The sequence below is a fragment of the Eptatretus burgeri genome, chromosome 15 (assembly GCF_056783735.1).
Source record: "Eptatretus burgeri isolate ZD-2024b chromosome 15, Ebu_testis_v1, whole genome shotgun sequence".
In the NCBI taxonomy this organism is placed as follows: Eukaryota; Metazoa; Chordata; class Myxini; order Myxiniformes; family Myxinidae; genus Eptatretus; species Eptatretus burgeri.
Window position 1 is genome coordinate 58,667,771 of NC_140975.1, and position 26,447 is coordinate 58,694,217.

Below are 26,447 nucleotides of genomic sequence, written 5' to 3' on the forward strand. Positions count from 1 at the left end.
CAACCGCCACACTTTATTTTGCCGAAAATAAAAACTATGAGCTTCGATACACACAACACACCGACAGAGAAAGACATTGAAGACAACACACTGACACCAAATATAATACATGACAACACACACCGAGACACCCAGACAAACACGGACACAAAAAAAACATGCGACAACTCAACAACAGATGGAGGTCCTCAATCAGTCAGACATGAGTTCAGGGCAATCTCTTTAGAATAGATATATCTGGTGCTTTTGATACAGTCTGACATCCTGCCTTGCTCGCCAAACTGTCTGTCTATGGCATCCAAGGCCAACTCCACTCTTAGATTACTGACTTCCTCTACTTTCGTAGCCAACGTGTGGCACTCAAAGGGAACCCTTTCATCTAGTCTCCCTGTCAAGGTTGGAATACCCCGAGGCAGTGTTCTGGGCCCAGTCCTATTCCTGATCTTCATCGATGATCTCTCTGACTCTGGAAAATCTTCTTTATCTCTTTGCTGATGACTCCACCCTGTGCCATGACATCCCTCATCCTTCATCCTTCAGACAGGTAGGCTGCAGCCTCTTCCCCCTCTTCAAACTTTCAAAAAAAAGAAAAAATAATCACAACATGGTCAAACACTTGGAATAGGTCTTTCAATCCTGACAATTCTCACACTCTCACTGTCTCTTTCTCTGAAAAGGACAGTTTGGCAACCCCCCCCACCCACCCCCCATCTACTTTCTCAACAATTCTCTTGAGGAGGTTCTGTCATTCAAACTCCTGGGTCTCACTATCAGCCGTGATCTTTCTTGGATAAACCACATTTCAAAGTTGGTCTTGAAAGTCAGCTACCGACTAAGCATCTTTCATCATGCGAAGTCCTTCCTTGGCACACCTGAACTCCGATCCACCTACAAGGCCATCATCTGCAATGGAGTACTGCTCTCCCCTCTGAGCTACTTCCCCTGCCTCACATATTGATGTCATGGAAACCAAGGCCTTCAAGATCATTGGAATCTCCAGCGATGAAGTCGAGTCAATGGGCTTATCACTTTGCCATCACGGACAGGTCTGTCGTCTCTCTGTCTTCTACAGACTCCTTCCTGGTCGTGTACCCTCTGCTATTTCTGTGCCTTGTCACCCCCACTCCCTCCCCTCCCCCACAGGTTTCTGCAGGGCTCACATGGTCTACCATCAACCCTCTTCTGGTAAAACTACCTATATCCAAGATCAGTGCTCACGTCCACTTATTCACTCCTCTTTTTCCCACCTGTGTAATCAATCTCCACATCCTCTTCAATCTCATTCTGCAACTCCATGCCTTCAAAACAGCCAATCACCATTCCACATCATCCCCAATCCAAAAACATGATGTTTTATACCCTCGATAACCCCACCCAAATCGCTCCTAATTTCCCAGTTTTCCCTCCTTGGAGTTTCCTTCTCCATGCACGCATGTTTTGCATCCTGTTTTAGTCTGTTGCGTCCTGATCCATTCAGCGTACGAGCTCTTGCGTGAGTCTCAACTATATATACAAAAAAACCCGCCACAAAGGCAACAGCATCCCATCATACCGGCACCCCGCCACACAAGTTTGGTGAAGAAATACCTGGTGGGATTGTTGCAACTTGGATGGGGGAAAGAACATTGGGTGGCAATGCCATGGTGGCAACTGTTGCAGAATGGGTCTGCCGGGCAAAAAGATGATGGAAAAACACAAGATTATTTTAAATGATATTACCATTTCAGAATTTCATTGCCTAAGTACACATTGCTCGAAGAAACCACAAGAGGAAAACCACATGGGGATTCAGGAGAAGAGGAAAATTGTAGGGTTCACAGGGTAATACTAACTTCAGGTCTCGTACCGAGCCATGACGGTCCTTAAAAGTCAAAAAAACCCAAAACAAGTGTTTGGAGTTCCCAAAGAACGAAAATTATTTGGTGACAAACCTGGGTACACATTTATGATGCAACCCCAAGTACACGTGGCCATAATAAAGCTGCGTATCAATCATGCAAGGAAAACCAGACACAGGAGGAGGCCATTCGGCCCATCGAGCCGGGGTCACCTCCACATGCCCGACAACTCAAAGACGCAACACTATCATCACTGCACCCTCATTTCTTTTCACCTAACTACACAAAAAATTAACGATACATCCCCACTTGACACAATACAAGTGCAAAACAATTGGACATCTCCAACTTAGACATTACAATTCAATCACAAATGACGTAGCATTCCCGCCAATAATATCCCTGCACCCATTGCTTCCGAATACTTATCCAAATTCAGTTTAAACACATTACGGTTTTGCATCCTGCTTTGTTTGCCAAGCTCTCTGCTTGTGGCATAAAAGGCTGCCTTCATTCCGAAATTTCTGACTTCCTCCACTCACACAGTTTAACGTGTTGCCATAAATGGAACACCGTCCGTGTGTGTGTGTATCTGTCGCTTGCACTTCTCCTTCCATCTCCCAGGAGAGGCTGGAGTTCCTCAAGGCAGTGTTTTGGGCCCAATCTCACTCCTCACCGATATTAATGAAGGCAAACCCCATCTTCCTTTTTGCAGACGACTCCAGATTGTGTCGTACAGTACCCAATCCCTAATGCTTGGCAGACTGCAGCTGCATGGCTCTTTGCTGATCTGAAAATTAATACAATCTGCTCTGATAAAAGGAACATGACTTTCAAATCTGGAAAATGCCAGTCTCACCCTATCACTTCAGAATGGTCATCAAAACAACACACACATCTAGTTAATTGGTCATCCACTGGAAGAAGTTTCATCTCTTCAACTTCTCAGCCTCATCATGAGCCAATACCTTTCATGAGATGAGCACATAGTAATGCTGTCCTCCAAAGGGCATCCTCTGTCAATCGAAGACTTTCCTTGGAAAATCAGGGCTACTCACAATCTATAAAAGCTAGGATTTTGTCTGTAGCTCAATGGAGTACTGCTCTTCTCCATGAATTCGCACTCCAGAATCACATCCGTCTCTCCTGGATCCTGTGGAATGCAAAGCGCTCAAAAAACTTATTGGAATGTCCCTTGATGAGGCTGAAGCACAAGGTTTGTTGCCAGGCAGGTCGGTGGTCTGTTTTCTACGACTATTCCATTCTCCAATATTTATCCCTCTCCTCTCAGTCCTCCAACCCTTCCTGTCTACTCTGGGATGCACTTGTTCTTCTTCCAGTTGCACCCTCCTGGTTAAACTCCCAAAATCCAGGCCGACTGCACACCTCAACTATTTTACTCTTTGCTTCTCATGTTTGTGGAACTGCCTTCCAAAGACTGTTCTGTCTTGCTCTTCCCTCCGGGGCTTCAAGCAGGCAGTGTCCCTCCACCTTTTGTAATCCCCCATCCTTACCATTGATCTTTATCAACTCAATTAACCTTTCTCTATCTCTCTCTCTCTCTCTCTCTTTCTCTTCCTTGTTTTTTTTCCCTTGGATTGCTGGTTGTGCTCAATTGGTGTCTGGCTACCCCACTGTCAATTTAACCTTACTCTTCCATGAGCCTTGCTATTGTATAAAAATAAATAAACAAAAGAACTACTCCATGCATTAACAACCATGCCTGAAAAATACCCTGCTTTGCTTCTGTCCTAACTTGACTCACCCCACCCCTCTCTAACTACACCGTCTGGATCTGTCATTGTCCAGCTTGTTTTTTTTTAAAGTCCTGCTTCTATTAATTTTGGCTCCAACCTTTTTTTTGTATACATGATCGAGGCTCGTGGGGGAGAGGGACACAGGGAGGTGAACAAGCTGAATGAAACACAGCAAGAGGAGAAAGGGGATGACTGGGATGAAACAGAAAAGGAACAAACCAACCGACAATAACAAACAAAAAGAAGGGAGGGAGAGGGGGATAAATCACAATAACCTGGAAAAAAATAAGGTGTGCTTAGGAATAGGGTCATTTGGATCGCTGCCCATCTACTGGAAAAAAAATTCTTTCATATTCGGCTGAAAGTGGAAAGTAAAGTAAATTTGGGCAAAATAATCTGCTGACCTGATCTAGCGTTATGGAAGGTAAAATATGAATGGGTCAGTGCAATATAGTGCTCGTTAAGCCATAATTAGTCCCTGATGAGAAAATGAAGTTTTATTGTTGGGAAAAAAATCCTCATTTACATTAAATAGGCAGGTGTTCTACTCCACATCTGATATTGTAAGAATATGTTTAAAAATAAATAAAGCTTTCAAACATTGTTTGGCACAATTTCTTCAAGAAATCGGCTTCAATGGCACAATTTTAATTGGGTTTGCTCTATCTCTCCTCCCTTTCCCCCTTTGTCTGTCTCTGTCTCTGTCTCTGTCTCTGTCTCTGTCTCTGTCTCTGTCTCTCTCTCTCCATTTCCCCCATGTCTCTCTCTCCCTTTCCCTCATACGTCTTGTCTCTGTCTCTGTCTCTCTCTCCCTTTCCCTCATACGTCTTGTCTCTGTCTCTGTCTCTCTCTCTCTCTCCCTTTCCCTCATAGTCTTGTCTCTATCTCTGTCTCTCTCTCCCTTCTCCCTATGCTCTCTCCCCCTCCCTTCCCCGATGTGTCACGTTTGCCTGAGCACTGCCCAATCCATTAATCCCCTCCCTGTCAGTGGTACTTCTAAAGATAGCTGGAAAGGACCTTGACCGTTAAAAGTTGTGGAGCGTTTTCACATCAAACTGGTTGGAGAAATCGTGATATTGCACTTTTTTTTCTTTTTTTCTTTAAATATTGAAGGCTCCAGCCACGGACTAAATGGTCCTCATCGAGGCCAGGCCTTAAATAAATAAAAATAAAAGAGAGAACGTAAAGTGAGGAGTGAAAATGAGTAAGTAAGAAAAGTATATGATGTTTGTTTGCAAGAAAGAGAGATTAAAGCTTGCCCGGGTAGCTATGGTTTGAGTGAGACAGAAAGAAAGACCAGCAATCCTGACAAGGAGAGTGTACGATGGTTCCGGGCACCACTTTAACGCTCCTTATCATACATGCATTTCACTATGAAATGAAAAAAAGGCATGATGTCACATCAACAGACTTACCCAGGCAAGAGTTAAAAAGATTTCAAAAAACAAACATTTTACTTGATTTAAGTTTGAAAACATGTAGATTGGAAGATATATATTCCGTGAGGTTTGTAATGCATTTACTTGTTTACATTTCCACTCGGTTATACTAAAATCACAAACTTTATTATTTGCAGAATTTTGCATCAACAGCGTTAACCCACCAATGGTAAATGGTATGAAAATAAAAGTTACAAGTCTGGAGACGGTGGTGGTTCACGAGCAATGTACACGGTTCGCCTTTTTTATTTTTTGACCTTCAAGGGGACGCCACGGGCAAACTGGCGGGAATCGGGAAAAACATAAATGATGAAAGTTGTAGTACTCGAAGAGCACGACTTGCATACCAACTTTCATTCGAAACAGTTGAAAACCCTAGGAGCTCGATGGCCAATTTATTGATTTTTTTGACATTTTCTAAGTTCGTGACCTTGTGACCTTGACCTTGGGACGAAAATGAAAAATCGAGCTCTGTGGGGCTATGCAGGTGCCATTGGGCTAACCAAATACCAAAACCCCTGCCAGATTCGACAAACCCCCTCGGAGAAGATGTAACTTGAAACCGGCTATCCTCTAAAAACACATGTTTTTTGGGTGTGTCTCCGCCCATAATGGGCGCAGCATGCCCATTCTCCGGAAAACACAACTAGATCATGATATAAACTTCGCACACTAATTTTATCAAGATCAGATAAAAACCCACCGAGCTATGCTCGGGACAGACAGACAGACAGACAGACAGACAGACAGACAGACACACACCCATAATGAATATAGTGGTCACTTACTGACTCGTGAACCAAAAATAACACCAGGACTTACACCCACAGCCCCCTCCCCAGTTTGATTTTTTTTTTTTATCAGTATCTGGGTCAAAAGTCGGACAACTCATCTAATTCATCTCCACTCGTTGAATTGGTTGACAGGGAGTGTCTCGGAGATATGTGCGCTCGCCTTTGAGTCATCTAATCTCGTACGAGTTTGAATCTCGACCCAGATATAAACTGTTACCCGGCATACGGAGAGATCCATCAATGTGTGCGCACCATCCATCATATGGACGTTAAAGAAAAGCATTCATAGAACCGTGACGAAAGCACCATTAAACACCCATGAGATTCAAGTTCAACCACACGTAAGTTATACGAGTAAGGAGGGCAGTTACAAACAAAAGAGAGAATAGTGTGACCAGTTTTGTACAGCTCCTCTATTTTCTCACACAAAAAGTGAAACAAACAAAAGCACAAGACAATTCAAGATTGTAAAATTCCGCAACAAATGTCGACCAAGTTGCGAGTTTAGGCCACATAACACAGGTTTTATTGCATCACACAATCAAAAAGGCACATTCATGAAGGAGTACGTACTATGCCTGCTGAATTCTGGATGGCTCTTGCATCTGTTGTCACTCCTGCACATGCACACGCGCACACACACTTCAAGTTGTGCAAGCAATTGTTGGTTTTGATGATCAGTGAAAAGCAGAGAGGAGATGCTAATCGTCGATTCATGCACAAATAATGAATACAGCTACTGTTAATAGCGTCAACAGTGTCCAGGGTCTGCGCAGGAACACGCCGAGCGCCCGCAGTGGAGTACCCCCGAACACCCACGAGGCCTTTGTCCATAGCTCAATGGCGTACTGCTCTCCCCTTTGGCCTGGTACATAAGAGTTTCCTCCCCCTTCTCCCTTTCCTCTTATCCTGTTAATTCGGTCCCATAATGTTTGTCCCAGCACACCAACGAAGGGGAGCAGGACTCCAACTTCAAACAAATGCCTTATTGGCTGACAAATCACACTCCGAGACAGGCTTACTCTCACAGTGAGGGCCGAAGAGCTGAAATAATTACATTTATCCCAATGTTGGTAATAAAGATAAAAGCGGGAACCAGTGTAAATAGATAAATTGAATAAACTAGTACGGGCCCGTAGGTGAGTGCCAGTATGTGCAGCCTCTCTCTCTCTCTCAAACCTCGAAAAGGCACATCCGCGGGTCCCCAGCAATATTCCTGGCAAGTTTCAATCGTGCAAAAGAAATAATAACAAATAAATAAATAAATACATTAATTGTGAAGTAATTTGTGACGTCATAGCACCGTGTCCTGTCATTGGTCGACAGATAAATGGCCATAACTTGGGAACCGCTTATCCGATTAATATCAAACCTTGAAAAGCACATCTGCGGGGCCCCGGCAATATTCTTGGCTAGTTTCAATCAGATCGGACCGTCGATCGTGCAAAAATAAATAAATAAATAAACATTAATTGTGACGTCATTCGTGACGTCATATCACCGTGTCCTGTCATTGGTCGACAGATAAATGGCCGTAACTTGGGAACCGCTCGTCCGATCGATATCAAACCTCAAAAAGGCACATCCGCGGGTCCCCGGCAATATTCCTGGCAAGTTTCAATCAGATCGGACCGGCGGTCGTCGAGAAACTGCGGTCGCAGACAGACAGACAGACAGACAGACAGACAGACAGACAGACAGACAGACAGACAGACAGACAGACAGACAGACAGACACACAGAGATTGCTGGAATTATAGATAGATATTTACAAGAGAACTCACTGACACTGGATCCACAAGACCAATGTCAGTGAGGACTACGAACCATATTTATAGCACATTTAATTGGGCTAAATGCATTTTAGTTACTCTTTAAACAAGAGCATTGTATACACGAACAATGAGGAGAGTTCAATTGGTTGAGCTTTTTTTTTTTTAAATTACTCAAATAAAAATCACCAATATGAAGATCCATTGCAAAAGTGGATCATAAGTCAGAGCCCCCAATAACCTGGTGCATCAAACAGAGTGGCCCACCAGCTACTTTAGTTTGGGCATCTTCCCTGTGTGGCATCATTAGTCATTCAACTATTCTGGTTGTCTGCACAGGATATGAAAACCAACTACCCACTCCAAACCCCCCACTCCAAACCCCCCCTCTCCAAACCCCACCCCCTCTCCAACCCCCCCTCTACAAACCCCCCACTCCAAGCCCCCCACTCCAAACTCCCCAATCCAAACCCCACATCATCCCCTTGCAACCACCTTGATGTTATTCAGTCTCAGGATGCGATGGATTGAGTGGCGTTAGCGTTGTGTGCGGAACGACCCGACGTGGAGAGCGTTGCGGGTATATTGAAGATTATTTATTTACCATTCATTGTTCAATTCTCCATAACGAATATTTTCAAATGGAACATAAAGAATACCCCCAAGAGGGAGTGCCGGTCATCTCTGCCAGAGGTCGAAAGTAACTCTTGCCAGACTGGAATAGGGGCAGTTCATAAAGTACGTACGCTCTACTTCCGGGTTTCAAAACCACCCACCCCCCTCTGTATGCAGGCAAGTGACTACCCACCCCCCTCATATATCGCTAATCGCTTGCAAAGCCAGCAGTTCCTTATGAACCGATGTTTGTAAGTCATGACGATGCAGTCCCGAGCGGTGTAATTTACCTTTTTCTTTTAATATCACAGCACATCAATTTTGAAAATAAAAGTACAAATTGACATTCAAAACAATGTTAATGTCATAAATGAAAGTAAGTGTGCATATAAACTTGTGTTCCGTTGTTTTAGTTAAATCTGACAAAAGCTTCAAATGTAATATTTGTCTCGGAGAGTTCCAGTTCTTAATTTTTTAATACTTTTGTATGTACGTACTTTATGAACGGCCCATACGGGGAATCAGAGCGAAGTTTTAAGGGCTATAAAATCGGAACGAGAGCAAATTTCAAAAAAAATGGCTCGTGTTGTTCTAGATAATAGTCCGTAGTATCTGAATCACTAATAACATTTGATCTCTCTTGATAAATGAGGGAGGAGATACGATTTGAAATCGACGATTTTCGCAACTTTGACAGCCTCGTGACGTTGACCTCGACATTGGACGACCTTAAAGTTATATCGTTGTGCATATCTCATCGACCTCTATCCATTCCACTATTGGTTATTTGTCTCCACTCAGTTTGATTGTGGACGGACGTACGGACGTACGGACGGGCAGACAGACTGGGGGTTATTAGGTCATCTCTACTGAGATGATAGAGATTACCTAAAAAAAAAAAAGAAAGGTGGCAGCATGCAGATTGTGGTGACCAATTCAGGAAAACAGGATTCTTCACCTTGAGTAGTGTTTGCAACAACCTGGACTTGTTGCTGTTGTTGCTTCTGCTGCTGTTGCTGCTGTTGTTGCTGTTGTTGCTGCTGCTGCTGCTGTTGCTGCAATTGCTGTTGCTGCTGCTGCTGCTGCTGCTGCTGTTGGCGCTGCAGCTGTTGCCGTTGGTTGGCATGGCTGTGAGGGCAGGCATGCGGTTCACGCTCAGAACTGCATAACCTCTCCAGTGCCATCGACTGTAACAATTTCCCCTCCCACAACTGCACACAGCAAAGGAACAGGTGAATGAACACACAGCAGAGTATGACATGCAAAATTAACAAAAGCAAAAACATTCTCAAATTTATATTTGCCCATTATCTTGAGTGTTCTTTGAAGGAATATTAAATTGACATCATGGCAAAAGAAAAGAAAAGAAGAAAAAGAGCAATCAGAGATTACAGACCCTCGCTAGGACTTCTTTGGTGTGGTGTATTTTGTGTGGGGTTTGTGTACTGGTGTGTTACATAATTAATAAGAGTCATAATTAGAACTGCCACTTATAACTGCTGGCAGTGATGACCGGGTACCAAGACGTCCCGCTTTGATGCAACCGCACTTTGATCAGACACCTGACCCTTACCCATGATGTTTTAAACAATTATTATTCATGATTCAATTGAATTTAGAATGAGATTAAAATAAATTCAGTTCAAATCAAATGGAAGACCAAATAGGTACAGTCATACATTAGAGTCATCAGAAGGAACCCACCCAAGAAAAAAAAGAACAAAGATGAAGTCATCAGGAGGAAACTGGATAGGATTCGCATTTCAGCTGCTACTACTCCACCCTCAAACCCATCCAGGCACAGCCAAGTGAGCCTTATTCAAAAAATAATAATAATAAAATAAATAAGAAACCAGATCAAAAAAATAAATAATTCTGGCTGCCAGACCATGTGCCCGATCAGGTTGAAATTTAAAACATAAAATGCTACTCGATCATAATTGTAAAGTTTCACATCGATCGATGAAGCGGTTCAAGCCAAATAAATTTTTTTTTAAGATTTTTGCTCAATCCAATATGGCTGCAAGACCATGTTACATCAATTATTCATGAATACTCAGGTATCTCCCAGGCTTGGGGAACATTTGTGGGAAGTTTCCCCTCGATCTGTCCAGCTGTTCTGGAGAAGATGATTTTTATAGGTTTTTGGGTAAATCCAATATGGCTGCCAAACCATGTGACCGATGACATCAACTTTTTTTGGCCCAAGATGACGTCAAAAATTTTCATACTGATTGAATAAAGTGTTCAATATATGCAATTATGACATCATAACGAAGCCACCTGTGACATCACAAAAAAAAACACTTTCCCATGGGGAGGACTTTACATGTGCCAAGTTTCAATTTTTTCCATGGAGTGGTTTCAGAGATACAGAGGTCCAAAGTTTTTTGTTTTTTTTCCAACATGACTGCCACACCACATGATCTATGACATCATAATTATCATTAAAACATTCTACATGAGTAGTAACACCTATGGTGAAAATTGTGTCAATTGGATAAGTGTTTGGAGAGAAAAAAGAAAATTAGCATTGACGGATGGACGTACGTACATACATACATACAAACCCATAAACATAATGCCACCAGCAATTTCGTCAGCGAGGCATAAAAATCGAAAAAAAAATAAAAATGGACAGGTGTTGGCAGTAAGAATCACCAACATGTTGCTGCGACTCATTTCCTTTCTCTAAACAGCCCATCTGTGATTTTATTGCAGATTTTGCTAATGTTATCACATTCTTCAAAAATAGTGAATTTGATCGTTTTTGCATCCTTCTGAACCACCTTAATTTGTCGCTTGTTTTTCCGGTTGGCACTCAATCATAAAGGTCGTTTTTATCATAAAGTAGCGAGATCGAGCTCATAAAGAATGAGTTCACAGAGGGGAACTGGAAGGGCACTCGGTAGAGCGCATACCTCTGCCACATAATGCCTGATCCATGACAACATATTGGGCCCAATATATTTTTGAAATATCATGTTATATTTAGTTTTTGGCCAGATCTCTCAATGGTGAAGAATCACGATAAAAATTAAATAATTCTCGTATCCAGATCTGGATTCGGATCTTCACCAAAATTGAATTAATTCGCCCTCGTCACACACCCAATGTGTGTTTCATCCAAATCCAAATTTCCAAATCCATCCCCAACTTTTTGAGATATTGTGATATATATGTATGTATATATATATATATATATATATATATATATATATATATGTATATGTATGTATGTATGTATGTATGTATGTATGTATGTATGTATGTATGTATGTATGTATGTATGTATGTATGTATGTATGTATATATATATATATATATATATATATATATATATATATATATATATATATATATATATATATATATATGTATATATATATATATATATATATATATATATATATATATATATATATATATATATATATATATATATATATGAGCCTGGTGTTGGCGCAGTGGTTAGGGCAGTGGCTTGGGATCCAAAAGGTCCTGAGTTCAATCCCCGTTGAGCCACTGAATTAATACACCAGGGGGTTCACTCAGCCTGTCATCCTTCCGAGGTCGGCGAAATGAGTACGAGTGCACTGGGCCGGTGTATACCCTGGTTAAAATAGGTGTACCATATCCCTGGGTCGTAAGAGGCGACCAGGGTTGCGTCAGGAAGGGAATCCGGCGTAAAACATGTGCCAAATCACTATGCGGATCATACGGATGATCCGCTGTGGCGACCCCGAACGGGACCAGCCGAAAGAAGAAGAAGATATATATATATATATATATATATATATATATATATATATATATATATATTGTTACGGCTGTGGAAATTCGCAATACACCATAAAGGGTCCTCAGATCAGTTATAACGCGAAGTTCATGCGTAGTTAGTCCACACCTGTTGTTGAGACGGGAAATGTGCGATTCATCCAGGCTGCGACGCTTTGAGTTAGCCATTTTTCTTTCTCTATCGTTATTTTGGATCCAACAACCTCAAACCAACCAACGACAACGGCAAAAAAGAAACCTGCGCTAGTGCGCGGGTTTGCGCACCCCTCTGCGGTGCCAAGGCTGGCACGGGAAGGGGGCAGGGCAGCTCCCTCCCCATTGGTGGAGGCCCGGCGTGAGGCGGTCAGAGTGGGGGCACGCCCCCCTTCGAGAGCCTTCTGAAACGCCTCGAAGGGAGGTGGAGCCACGAACGGGGCAGAGCCCCGCGCGGCGAAGGCGGAGCCCCGCCTTAAAAAAGGCAAACGGACGCGAGGCTGAGTCTCTCTCTCTGATCGTGGATCATGTTGGCTGTTGCTCTCTCCGAAAAAGGCACCAGCTCTCGCTCTCCAAAAAGGCTCGATCTCTCTCGCTCTCTCTCCAAAAAGGCTCAGTCTCTCTCCTTGGGTCTCGCTCTCCAAAGCGCTCTCTTCCTCCTCTCTCGTATCCACGCTCGTGGCCCGGCGCGACCTGTTGGTGGAGACGCGGACGGGAGGTGCCGCAGTGCGGCCTATGATGGACCTGCGCCTCCGGACGAGGGGTGCCGGAGAGGGTTCGCCGGCCGCGTGGGAGGCCGGAATCAGGCGCGACCGCGCTGACGGTAGTAGGAGAGGAGGACTCGACGGTCCATGAGCGAAGTCACTTCTTTTCTTTTCTTTTCGGGCTTTTGTATGTGTGTTTGTGGCGCCAGTCCGAAAAGTAAAACCTGTATAAGTGACTGTGCTGTAAATAATTGCCTTTTATTCAGTCGTAGTGCTTTCCTTTGTTTCGCACCCGACTCTTGATAGCCAAATGTTGAAGATTCGGCGTCACTTAACAGCACCGCCCTCTCCGGGGTTATAACGCCGGCTGGTTCGGCACAGCTCTCGGGTTACACACCTCAGATCATGATACCAAAATACGCCTGTGCCTTGCCAGCTGGGGGAATAGACCCCAGCTATAGACTGGATTGGTCAGAGACCGAGCGGAGTCTGCCAGTCTGTCGCCCGCTTGGGTTTTATATCCAAATCCAGTGGATCGTTCCTCGGCGCGGCACAAATAAATTCAAGGTGCAAATCTCGTATAACTCAGCCAGATTTATAGGGGACACATCGGGGAACACAACACAAGCAAAGCATTCACGACAATGTTATAATTAATCTATAACCCATTCTTAACTAGGGAGCTACGGATTACGGGTTCCGAAGGGAACCCTAGCGAGATAAACCTTAGACAACATGCAGACAAGACACGGACAGCATGCAGACAAGACACAGAGTACTTGGTGATGCTTCATGGACGAGAGGAAAAGTGTCGAAGGCACGAATGCATCTCGTGATAAGCCGATGTCAACGGATTTGAGCACCCGGCTCAAACATGCCGCGTGGCAAGATGGCGGCGTCGTCCTTTTGTCGCACCCCTCACGCACGCAGCCTCAGCGCGTTCAGACCCCGCGAGGTCGACGGCACAAGAGCAAAAGATCCACAGTGTGCTCCAGCTGGCTTTTCACAAGGTCCAGCATACAAATCCAGGCCTGGCATGTTCACCAGACAAGGCCAAATCGAGGTTTTGGGCTCCGCAGGCTGGGTCCCTGGCCGAGGAGGAACAGCTGGCCAAAACCACTCTCCACAAAGCTGATCGCTCGACTCGAGGCTCAGGCAGTTTCTCTCCCAGCCAATGGCAGACAGACCTCATGCAGTCCCTTCCCTGCCTTTCTTTCGGCTCGCCCTCACGAAAGCCGATCGCAAACAGACACAGCCGTCCCTTGTACAGCCAATCACGCCCCACCTCCGTGCTCTCAGTTCCACCTTCCCTTCCCGGCGCTCGTTTCTCGAGGCCACTCCCTCTCAGAGCACTGGGCGGGGACTCATTCAGAGAGGGGAAGGAAGGAGAAGAACCTCTCGGTACCCCACCACCGTACGAACAATGAACAGCCTCCTACATCTCCTGACACACATGTAACGTCTAATTACCGAACAACTGGGCTAAACATGCATTTAATGGGGGATCTCGGCTAATCCTATATTTAATAACACAGTAAGGGCCATTTCCGCAACAATATATACATATATATATACATAAATATACGGTATATACATACATATATATATACATATACTGTACATATATACATACCAGCCGGTAGGCGAGATGTTGGTCGCTATACAATTGCATACTAGTCATACAGATTTTGACGGATCGGGCTGAAATTTTTTGACAAAGAGGTTGATTATAGTGCGCATAAAAGCGCAGAAGCCGATTTTTGATTTTCTAAAAAAATATATATGAAAATATTTTTCGGATTTTTTCAAAAATTTCAAGGTCCCGTTGCGAGGCAATGGTGGCGTCTATAGCAACGGTGCTCAAAAGCATACAACTAGATCCTGGTATGAACCTACCAGTGAAGTTTCATCAAAATCGGTTGACTCTTCTGACCTCCAGAGCTGTCCATTACATACATACAGACAGACGGAAAACCTGAGAATAACGGTAGTCTAGCAACCACCCAATATATATATATATATATATATATATATATATATATATATATATATATATATATATATATATATATATATATATATATATATATATATATATATATATATATCTATACATATATATATATATATATATCTATACATATATATATATAAATATATAAATATACATGTTTTTCTATATATATATATATATATATATATATATATATATATATATATATATATATATATATATATATATATATATATATATATATGTATTGTTACGGCTGTGGAAATTCGCAAACCACTATTCAGGTCCCGTAGGTGAGATAACTCAAAGTACATGTGTAGTTAGCCCCAAACCCGTTGTTTAGAGGGTATTTATGTGATTCATTCGGGCTGCGACGCTTTGAGTGAGGCGTTTTTCTGTTCTATCTTTATTTTGAATCAACCGCCATAACCATCAAACCACCACCAAAAACCCTCCACCACCCTTACCTCTCTCCTTCTATGGCCATTCCCACATCACCTGTGAACACTGAGCGTCGGGCTGTCTTGGGCTCGTTCAAGCGATACGCACCGAGTCGCGAGTGCAAATAGCGGCCTTTCCGAGGGAAAAATTCGGATCAGAAATGCTACACGCCCACTTCTGATCCGTCCAATCAGCAAGCGCGGAGCGGCTTGGCCCCGCCTCCAGGAGCTTCTGTGTGAAATCGAAATATGCAAATTCTAGGATCAGGGGAGGTTCACGCCCACTTTTCCTCCGTCCAATGGGTGAGCGTGGCTCCGCCCCCGAGCTCATCCTGATCCGGAAATTTGCATATGGGTTCTCCTGCCGGCCTATAAAGCGCCGAGCGCAGGGCGAATTGTGGCAGAAAAGCAGAGTCAGTTTGGCAGAGGGGCAGAGAGTTTTGGCAGTCAAGTCGGGTTGGAGAGCGGAGTGGAGTCGGGAGGCGAAGGCGTCGAGGTGGTTTCTGCAGTCGGCTGAGGATAATTGTGGGAGGAGGCCAAAGAGCTCGGGTCCGAGGCAAGGAAGATGGCGGTCGACGACGAGGTCGCGGTGGGATCGCTCATCGCGGGACCCAAGCCAGCCAGCCATTCTCCTCCCCCAGGGCATCAACAATTTCCCCCTTTCCCCCGCGCTGAGATAGTGCAAAAAGGGGGCCCAGTTCCCACCCCACTCCAAGCGGTGCCAACGAAACCCGCGAAGGAGCACGAAGTCGGGGCACCGCCGGGCAGCCACATTTGCGGCTCGTCACGAGGACGCGGGTAGGACCCCCGCGGTCTCGCGGACCTGGCCGCTCCTGCAGGTCCCGCGCAAATATTGGCCTACAGGCCCGTCTGCCCCCTTGCCTATGAGGGTGGCTTCCTTCCTTCGCTTTTGAGTGAATGTGTGTCGGCGCCGTCTGTGAAGTAAAACTGTATAAGTGTTGCCGTGTGTTCGCGTATTCGGTCGTAGCTTTGCATTGTTGTTTTCGTTTTAAATTGATATATGTGCATTCTAACTGTTTGACTGTATTTGTGTGCTTTTCGTGGGCTGGGTAATAAATGTGCATTATGTTGAATTGTTCCCCGTTTCGCTGCGTCGTTTCCTTCGTTCGACTCTCCATCCTGCTTCATGTAAAGGGTTTGTAGTGGGCTTAATATGCCCGATAATTAATCGGAACCGTCGAGGCCGACGATAACACCCCTCGGTTATCCCGATAGCATGGAACGGACCGCTTAGGCGGTTCGTGTCCGGAGTCAGCCTGCGGCGAGGTACGATCGCCCGGTTTACCATCCGCGTGGGTACTTAGATAGGTCGAGTTTGGCGAACAACCCTATCCTACGCGGGTGGCCGATTGGCACGATCATGGTGAGGTCGAAAGGCCCACCCGTGACTGGCTCCGGGCGATAGTTCCCGGAGGGTCACGACAGAATTGTCCGTCCGGTGGGCGAAGCGGCCGCCATTCGAGTCGAGCGGCCGATCGCACGCCGGCGGGCGCGAATTCGCAACAATATATATATATATATATATATACATATATATATATATATACATATATATACATATATATATATATATATATATATACATATATATATATATATATACATATATATATATATATACATATATATATATATATATACATATATATATATATATACATATATATATACATATATATATATATATATACATATATATACATATATACATATATATACATATATATATATATATATATATATATATATATATACATATATATATATATATATATATACATATATATATACATATACATATATATATATATATATATATATATATATATACATATATATATACATATATATATACATATATATATATATATATATATATATATATATATATATATATATATATATATACATATATATATATATATACATATATATATATATATATATATATATATATATATATATATATATATATATATATATATATATATATATATATATACATATATATATATATATATATATATATATATATATATATATATATATATATATATATATATATATATATATATATATATGAGCCTGGTGTTGGTGCAGTGGTTTGGGCAGCAGCTTGGGATCCAAAAGGTCCTGAGTTCAAGCCCCGTTGGACCACTGAATTAATACACCAGGGGGTTGACTCAGCCTGTCATCCTTCCGAGGTCGACGAAATGAGTACCAGTGTACTGGGCCGGTGTATACCCTGGTTAAAATAGGTGTACCATATCCCTGTGTCGTAAGAGGCGACCAGGGTTGCGTCAGGAAGGGCATCCGGCGTAAAACATGTGCCAAATCACTATGCGGATCATACGGATGATCCGCTGTGGCGACCCTGAAAGGGAGCAGCCGAAAGAAGAAGAAGATATATATATATATATATATATATATATATATATATATATATATATATATATATATATATATATACATATACATATACATACACACATAAGGATACATATATACATAAACATATATATATATATATATATATACATATATGTATAATGTATATAAACATATATGTATATATATCTTCTTCTTCTTCTTTCAGCTGCTCCCGTTAGGGGTCGCCACAGCGGATCATCCGTATGATCCGCATAGTGGTTTGGCACATGTTTTACGCCGGATGCCCTTCTGACGCAACCCTGGTCGCCTCTTACGACACAGGGATATGGTACACCTATTTTAACCAGGGTATACACCGGCCCAGTATACTGGTACTCATTTCGCCGACCTCGAAAGGATGACAGGCTGAGGCAACCCCCGTATATATATATATATATATATATATATATATATATATATATATATATATATATATATATATATATATATATATATATATATATATATATATATATATATATATATATATATATACAGTAGACGAGGCGTAAGTCGTCACCATTGGGACCGAGAAGAAAGTGACGACTTAGAAATGTGACGACTTACGCGTATGCGAACATTCATGATGACTGTGGGGTGAAGGATGAAGTCGTGCGTGGCCTGGACACATATGTGTGAGAGCCGGCTATTGTACCAAAAGGAAAACACAATCCTCGGGACATAGGTGGGGGTTCATTGGTGAGTTGGAAAGTGATCAAGCAAAGATGGAATTCATGAATCAGTTTATCAAAAGTAAAGATAATGAATAAACTGTAAGACAACAACTTCGCCTGCTTATCACCATGATGGGATTGACCAATGAACCCCAGAGACTTTTCTGGCAGCATCTGCCAGAAAAGCCCAGTCTCATCGCCATTGTACACGTCCCGAGGCTGATACCTTTCCAAGATGTCTTTCAATTTGCCATCCTTCCAGTCGTGCACCACTGCCGAATCCACACTGCCTGATTCGCCACACTTCTTGACCTTGCCGATTCCCACCTCACTTTGAATCTGTCTATCCAGTGCATCGGCAAGGTCTCGGCATCATCATGCCCAAGGTCCGCAGAGAATTTACGTGCCTTCAGCAGCAACATTTCACCGTCCAACCGAATATTTGGCTGAGCCGACATTTGCCAAAACCAGATGATGAGCGCGTCATCGACATCTTCAAAGGACACACGTTTCACGTGTTTCACACTTACCACCGGCCTCGCGATCTTCTCCACTTGTCCAAACATCGTGCCCTTATTCTTCAAGATATCGTTCAATGTCTGCCGTTTGATGTCCAACTTCTCAGCTATGGCTGTTTTCTTCATCAGTGGGTTTGCCTCGCAAAACTGGATAATGTCGTATTTTCTTGGTAGGTTTTAGTTGTAAGCTTACGCTTAGTCGCCATTGTCCTGCCTGTAGTGCGATCAACGTGTGTACGCAGTTATAAATAGCCTATCACTGGCGGTGTAAACCAATGAGCGAGCATCACGATTCCATGAAATCGGGATTCTCACGAGGCAGCAGTTCTGTGTGACGAGTTAGGAGTGGTAATTTACTTGAGTTTCCATTACGTGGGAACGGACAACATCTGACGACTTAGACGAAGTGACGACTTTGAGATGACGACTTACAGAGGGATGACCCTTTATTCATAGGGACTTAACATGAGATAAATTCGGGACTTTTTGACGCTGCAGACTTAGGTGAAGTGACGAGTCACATGCTGCCGACTTACGCCTAGTCTACTGTATATATATATATATATATATATATATATATATATATATATATATATATATATATATATATATATATATATATATATATATATATATATATATATATATATATATATATACACAGCAAGATTGGTGGATGAAGGTGATGTTTGCTGACTTCCAAGCAGATGGAAGATGACCTCGGACAAATGATGGGGTGAATCGAGCAGAATGTTTGTGAAGTACCACAAGTTGTCTTTTGATTAAATCCATCATCAAAGCGATGGATAAAAATGTCTCATATTACATAAAACAAAATTAAATCTGTTGTAAGGCTAGAGAGATGAGGCTACTGGGGATGTGGATTCTCCATTTTGTGGCAGAAATGAACTGAATAGGATTGTGTGTTTTAGAGAGGTGAGGGTGAGGAATACTGGGTCATATTTTGTCAGATCATTGTGGAGGGACATTGGTTGTGGGGTGTGTTGGTGCTGACGTCGGGAGAGTGTTTTTAAATTTTATTTTGGAAGACTTGAAGGCAAGGTATGATTGAGGGAATGGGGTTGCGGTGTGATTTTTTTTTCTGGAAATCTTCCGAGAATTGGTGGCAATGCGGACTTCATTTGTGGAGCAACAGATCTTAACCTGTGATTGGAGTGGTGGTACAGAGAGCACAGCTTTGAGTTTGGGAAATTGTGGACATCCTTTGTCATTGTGAATGTTTGCAGACCAATTGGCATAAACTGAACAGAAAAGGGGCAGTAAGGTTTGCTGTGGGTAATGAGAAGGAAATTAAGCCTACTTTTTCAGTTAGATTGCAGTTGAGAGGCTGAAGAAGAGGGAACTATGACTGGAGATGTGAATGGTAGGTTCAGGCAGCAAAAAATAATTTCAATATTAGTCCTTATATTAATCCTGCATAATATGTGTCGCAATGAATCCCAACTACTGAACAATGGTCTGATGATCCCACATTGTAACATTGAGTCAAACTCCTGGTGGGCGACACATAAATTCTCGGGTGCGAGTCGGCGAGCACGGGCAAAAACAGGGAGTCCCGTAGTCTCGATGTGATGTGTGAAATGGTGTTTTATGGACTGGATTGCTGCCGATGGGCATGTTATGGACAGGAAGTCACAAAGTGCTTTCTGAAAAGGACACGTGGGCATGGATGGAAGACACACGGTCTTCAGTGACGAAACGGTGGATGCTTCACCGAGAACACCGAGCTGTGTTCAAACAACCAATAGACGGTGATGTTTGACGTCGACGAGGAGATTGAAATGACGCAAAAAATCCACACCCAAGAGAGAGTAGCTGGTGCCGGCAAGAGTAAACACCCACAGAAATGAGCGACGTAAACCCAAATCAATCTGGAGGAGACCTTCTCCAAAAGTAGCAATAACACTGTTGCTGTTCGTGACATGAAATGAATATTCCTGTCCATTTTTCTGTTCAACAGCAGACGGCAACACAATGCTCACCTCTGCTCCTGTATCCAGAAGAAAATGAAGTCAGCTAGTATGATCCACGATGAAGAGAAGGCGACTGATATATGGCTCAGGTGAACTTGTTGCCATTAGTTGTGGGCCTCGTCGTTTCCCTGCGGCCGGTACGAGCATAGCGCTCTACACAGATGAGCATTAGCACTGAAGGTCACTTGGTACCAACACCAATCTGGAGTGTTCACGGAAGGTGAAGGCGAATGATAGGGCGAAGTACGGCATTTCTCTCTTCTGTCACGACAAGGAGTACATGAAGATGGGCATGATTTGTGTTGCACGGCATGGAGCTCCAGGACGAGTTTCTTTGAAAAGGTTTGCCATTTCATATTGTGGTTGTGTGATGTGCTGTGGTGGTGTCACATTAGGTATGGTCGGTGTAACGGTGTCAATGAGATGATCAGCCAGATCCGCAGCGGCAGGAAGTGCCATCTCTGCGTTAGCTGCCTGATGCAGACGTGTGGTGGTAAACGCTGCAAGAACAACTCACGAAGGAGCAACTGCTTGCAGGTGGCATGGCAGTCACCGAGAAGCTGCTGCATATGATGCAGTAGTTGTGCTAGTCTTCGATCTTCGATTTGATTTGAATTGAATTTATTTTAATCCCATTCTGAATTCAATTGAATAATAATAAAAATAAACGTCATGGATCAGGGTCAGGTGTCCAATCAAAGCAGGGTTGCATCAAAGCAGGACGTCTTGGTGCCTGGTCATCACTACCAGCAGTTCTAATTATGTCTCATTAATTACGTAACACACCAGTACACAAACACCATGCAAAAATATACTTCACAAAACTACACAAACACCACACAACGCTAGTCCTGCTGAGGGTTTGCAATCTGCGATTGCTCTTTTTTTTTTTTGATTGCTACGCATTTGCTGAGCAACACAAAAGACTGCAACAAAGTAAACATATTCCAATAGCAAACTTGATCAAAGTTGACCTTTTGGTATGAGATTTGAAAGCAAAAAACCCCCCAAAAAACAATATTAAGTATTCACACAATCACAGGAGATGCACAAACCTGTTTGAGCTCCTGCAGCACCAACTCGTCGACACTCTCATCCAGAAAAGCCTCCCTGAGGTTGCTGATGACATCGTTAATGATGCCCCGGTAAAGTTTAGGCTGAAAGGAACAAGAAGGACAAAGGGACCGACAGTGCATGACAAAGTGCGACCACACCAGATTCAAGTTTTTAAATGCAGCAATAAAATCGGATTAAAATACATGGTTCATCACAGATGTAGTGTGTACAAATCAAAGATGCACACACCATGTGTGTATCAGCAACACACCCATGAACACCATATGCAAATCAAAGACGTACTCCACACACATGCAAATCGGTGAAACGGCCTGCACACACCATTTGAAAAACAAAGACATGCCTTACACACACGACATACAAACCATTGATGCGGCCTCTACACACCACAGGGAAATCGGCGATAGACCCCTCTCACACACATGTAAATCAAAGAGTCCCTACTCTCTGGTGCTCCTGCCTCTCACCTTTCTCGGCTTAATGCTGTGGAAACCAAGGCATTTCGGATCATTGGTATCTCCCGTGGTGAATTTTGTCAAAGGAGGAGCTCTCAACACAACTTTTCAAGCAGTTATGTATTGAAATGGATGCAGGCCATCATTTGCTTCTTTTCCTGGTGCATGCTGCCATACCTGACCTGAATCCAAACATCATAAAATTCATGGATTCCTTGAAAGCTTTCATGAGCAAGCTGGATAATTTGAAGAGAAAGGTAAAGATCAAAAATGTTGCAATGTTTGAGAAACTGTCATCAATTTTGCTGGTGGTGAAAACCAAGTGCTTCCAGAATTTGCAAAAAATGAAATTTTGCAGCATTTGACAGCACTGGAAAATGAATTCAGCCAATATTTTCCTGAACTCAGTGAGGAGTTGGATTTAGTGTGAAATCCACTTAAATTGTCAGTTGAAAAAGTTCCTGATTATTGTCAAGATTAATTTCTGGAGCTGAAGACTGATTCAGGAGCAAGAGATATGTTCAATGAGAATTCAATCACAGAATTTTGGCCCTTGATGTGCGATTCCTACCCAAAAGTGGCAGAAAGAGCTATCCATGCATTGCTTCCATCTGTGTCGACATATTGTTGTGGGCCAGGGGTTGGTGGCGAGAATGACCACTAGGTGAGGAAAGCTTGCGTCGTCTCCCACCAAACTCCCCGAAATTGTCGGCCGTCGTTCGGATAACTCCACGAGCCGACGGGTCGTCTAACCGACCGTGGTCGCCAATATTTCAACCGCGTAGCGAAGGGTCGATTTGTCTATAACCAATTTACCAAATTATCCACACGATTTCGACTACCGGGGAAACCACACCATCGGCACATCTTGCTCGAACCGGGTCACTCCACCGACTGCGGTAGCGTTCCAACTACCAACTCCGGTTCGGGTGCAGCCAAGCGGAAACTGCTAAAGCCGTGCCGGCTGGAATGAACAGATTATCGGGTATAAAAACCCGCCTAAACTCAGATCCGAACCATGCTGGACCAATTCAAGAAGGGACGGAAACGAACTGGGAACATTTCTAATAAGTTTTATTTTCAGTAAATGAAGACACAAAGTAAGACTTATCGTGAATATGCAAGTATTTGCAATGATCCAAAAACACTTATTTAATTCTACTTAAAGATGGGCCCACTTGCAGACACACACAAATGAAAATAAACCCAGAGTTCTTTATTGGACCCTCGCAGCCGAGGAGAGAGACAAGCTGGGGGTCAGAGTTCGGTTGGGTACCGAGCCATCGGAGAAAGGGGGTACTCCGTCCTGCGGCACCCAGCAATGGTCACTGGTTTGGTCCCCAGTCGCACGTGTGGGACTCGAGGTTCATGGCGGAGCTCGGGTGGTGAGTAGCGGGGTCCACGGAGGGCGGGTCGGGGTCACTCTTTCCTTTCTTGTAGAGGGCCAGCAGACACGTTCACCGCCTTGACAACCTTTGTAACAGCAAAAACCCTTTTGTGACGGCAAAAACCCACCAAAAACTCTCCAAGACCCTAAAAAGACCCCTGCCTCAGAGAGTGCTGGGGAATTTATGGACCTCCCTCAGCAGGGAGGGGCCTTGGTGAACACACCTCGCTGTCTGCCTTTGATTGGACAGGGTCTCACGCACGGCATACCTTTCCGGGGCGGGGCCTTGACCCCTGCCGGGAAACCACAGCCACTCTTCCGCGTGGGTTCATACTTGACGAGTAACAGTATCAATGTTGCAAAGGTTGTCGTGAAGGAATTACAACGTTCGTGAGAGCCGAGAAACCGGAACCGCGAGATCTTGCATTGGCACGTCATGGTGCGAGAAGGCAGCTGGTTGGTGGTGGATCGTGATGGGCCGAGGGGTCATGCAGATGGGATGGTTGTTAGATGGCTTGTTGGAGGGTTCGTTGGATGGAAAGATTTAATAACCTAACTAAAAAGAAATCGCAACGCACGCCTTTGATTCTCCCACTCGACAAAAGGAAAGGGATCTGACTACACACATACTTAACGACATAACTGACTTTTGGGACATCTGTATGTTGAATGCTTATGGTTTCCAGATCCGTAACAATATATTTGTGAGTTAGGCTTTTCAACTCTGTTGCAAATGAAAACGAAGCAACGAAGTCGATTGAAGGTTGAAAATGACCTGCGTTGTTGCCCTTTCAAGCACTCCTCCACGTATCCAAGAATTGGCGAAGACAAAACAATCACAGGTTTCTCATTGACTGTAATCTTCATCAGAATAAAATGAATTACAACACCCTGGCATTTTCTATTGAACTTTTTGTTTATTGAAGTATGCTTCAGTAACTTTAGTCTGTAAAGTAATTAGTTATGAATATAAAAAATTACTTTTATTCAAGTTTTAAAATCCATCAACATTTTCTATTGCGATTAAATTTGTAAAACTCCACTATAAAAATAATCCAAGTAAATGTATATATACTCACATAGAAAAAAAAAAGATTTTCAACATTATATGCACATTATTTGGAATGCACCTTTTGAATCAGACAATCTTGGAAAGGGGGGAATGACATTCTGACATATGGTGAAAAGGGTGCATGGGGTGAAAAAAAAGTTGAGAAACAATGGGTTAGAGGGTCCGCTGCGAGCGAGAGGTCGGTTGTTCGAACCCACCGAGTCGTAGCGAACCCACTAACACAACGTGCTGCTTCTTTGGTCGACGCTCAGCATGTACTTAAAATGGTTAAAGCACAGCCATAGCTTGGCAACGATTACACAGGAATGATGAGACTAATGGCCTCGTCCTGCGTTTATGTTCCTTGCAAAGGAGCTCTCATAGTATTAGAAAAGGGTTTCACTTGATAAATCGCTCGAAGTGATGGCAAAGTTCCTCTACAGCACAAGGTCAAGAGGTCAAGGAAGCTTTCTCATTGTGCAGACGAGATCTTCAAGTCAAACCGATATTGTAAAGGTGCGTGACCTTGTCCTCCCCCCCGCCCCCAGTTCACGAGGTGCATGACCATGACCTCCCCCCCCTCCCCCGACGTGTATGACCATGACCATGACCTCCTCCCCACAGTCCACCAGGTGCATGACCATGACCTCCTCCCCACAGTCCACGAGGTGCGTGACCATGACATCCACTAGGTGCGTGGCCATGACCTACTCCGCCCAGTCCACGAGGTGCGTGATCATGAACTCCTCGCCCGAGTCCACGAGGTGCGTGACCATGAACTCCTCGCCCCAGTCCACGAGGTGCGTTACCATGAACTCCTCGCCCCAGTCCACGAGGTGCGTGACCATGAACTCCTCGCCCCAGTCTACGAGGTGCGTGGCCATGACCTCCACCCCCCAGTCCACGAGGTGCGTGACCATTAACTCCTCGCCCCAGTCCACGAGGTGCGTGACCATAATCTCCACCCCCCCAGGTCCCTGAGGTGTGTGGCCAAGACCTCCTCCCCCCAGTCCACGAGGTGCGTGACCATAATCTCTTCCCTCCTCCAGTCCCTGAGGTGTGTGGACATGGCCTCCTCCCCCCAGTCCATGAGGTGTGTGGCCATGACCTTCTCTCCCCAGTCCACGAGGTGCGTGACCATGAACTCTCGCCCCAGTCCATGAAGTGCGTGGCCATGACCTCCCCCCAGTCCACGAGGTGCATGACCATAACCACGACAATGACCTCCTCCCCCAGTCCATGAGGTGCGTGACCATAACCTCTCTCCAGTCTATGAAGTGCATGACCATAACCACGACCTCCTCGCCCCAGTCCACAAGGTGCATGACCATAACCACGGCCTCCTCCCCCAGTCCATGAAGTGCGTGACCATAACCTCCCCCCCAGTCCATGAGGTGCGTGACATAACCTCCCCCAAGTTCACGAGGTGCGTGACCATGACCTCCTCCGCCCAGTACACGAGGTGTGTGACCATGAACTCCTCTCCTCAGTCCACGAGGTGCATGACCATAACCATGACCTCCTCCCCCCCGTCCATGAGGTGCGTGACCATAACCTCCCCCCAGTCTACGAGGTGCATGACCATAACCGCGACTATAACCACCTCTACCCAGCCTATGAGGTGTGTGTGACCATGACATCCTCCCCCCAGTCTACGAGGTGCATGACCATGCCCACCTCCCACTAGTCCATGAGGT

At 44.0% G+C, this 26,447-nt stretch overlaps 1 protein-coding gene across 1 annotated transcript in view; it reads right to left on the bottom strand.

The window, feature by feature from the left end:
* The window catches only part of LOC147012277 (uncharacterized), a 126,175-nt gene that overhangs the window by 23,571 nt on the left and 76,157 nt on the right, over positions 1 to 26,447 (bottom strand). The window contains exons 7-10 of the mRNA XM_085856376.1: positions 21,836 to 21,937; positions 9,173 to 9,425; positions 6,402 to 6,445; positions 1,588 to 1,666 (exon numbers count right to left, since the gene is read on the bottom strand). Of these exons, the coding sequence (XP_085712502.1) occupies positions 1,588 to 1,666; positions 6,402 to 6,445; positions 9,173 to 9,425; positions 21,836 to 21,937 (478 nt within the window). The remainder of the gene's footprint in view (positions 1 to 1,587; positions 1,667 to 6,401; positions 6,446 to 9,172; positions 9,426 to 21,835; positions 21,938 to 26,447) is intronic.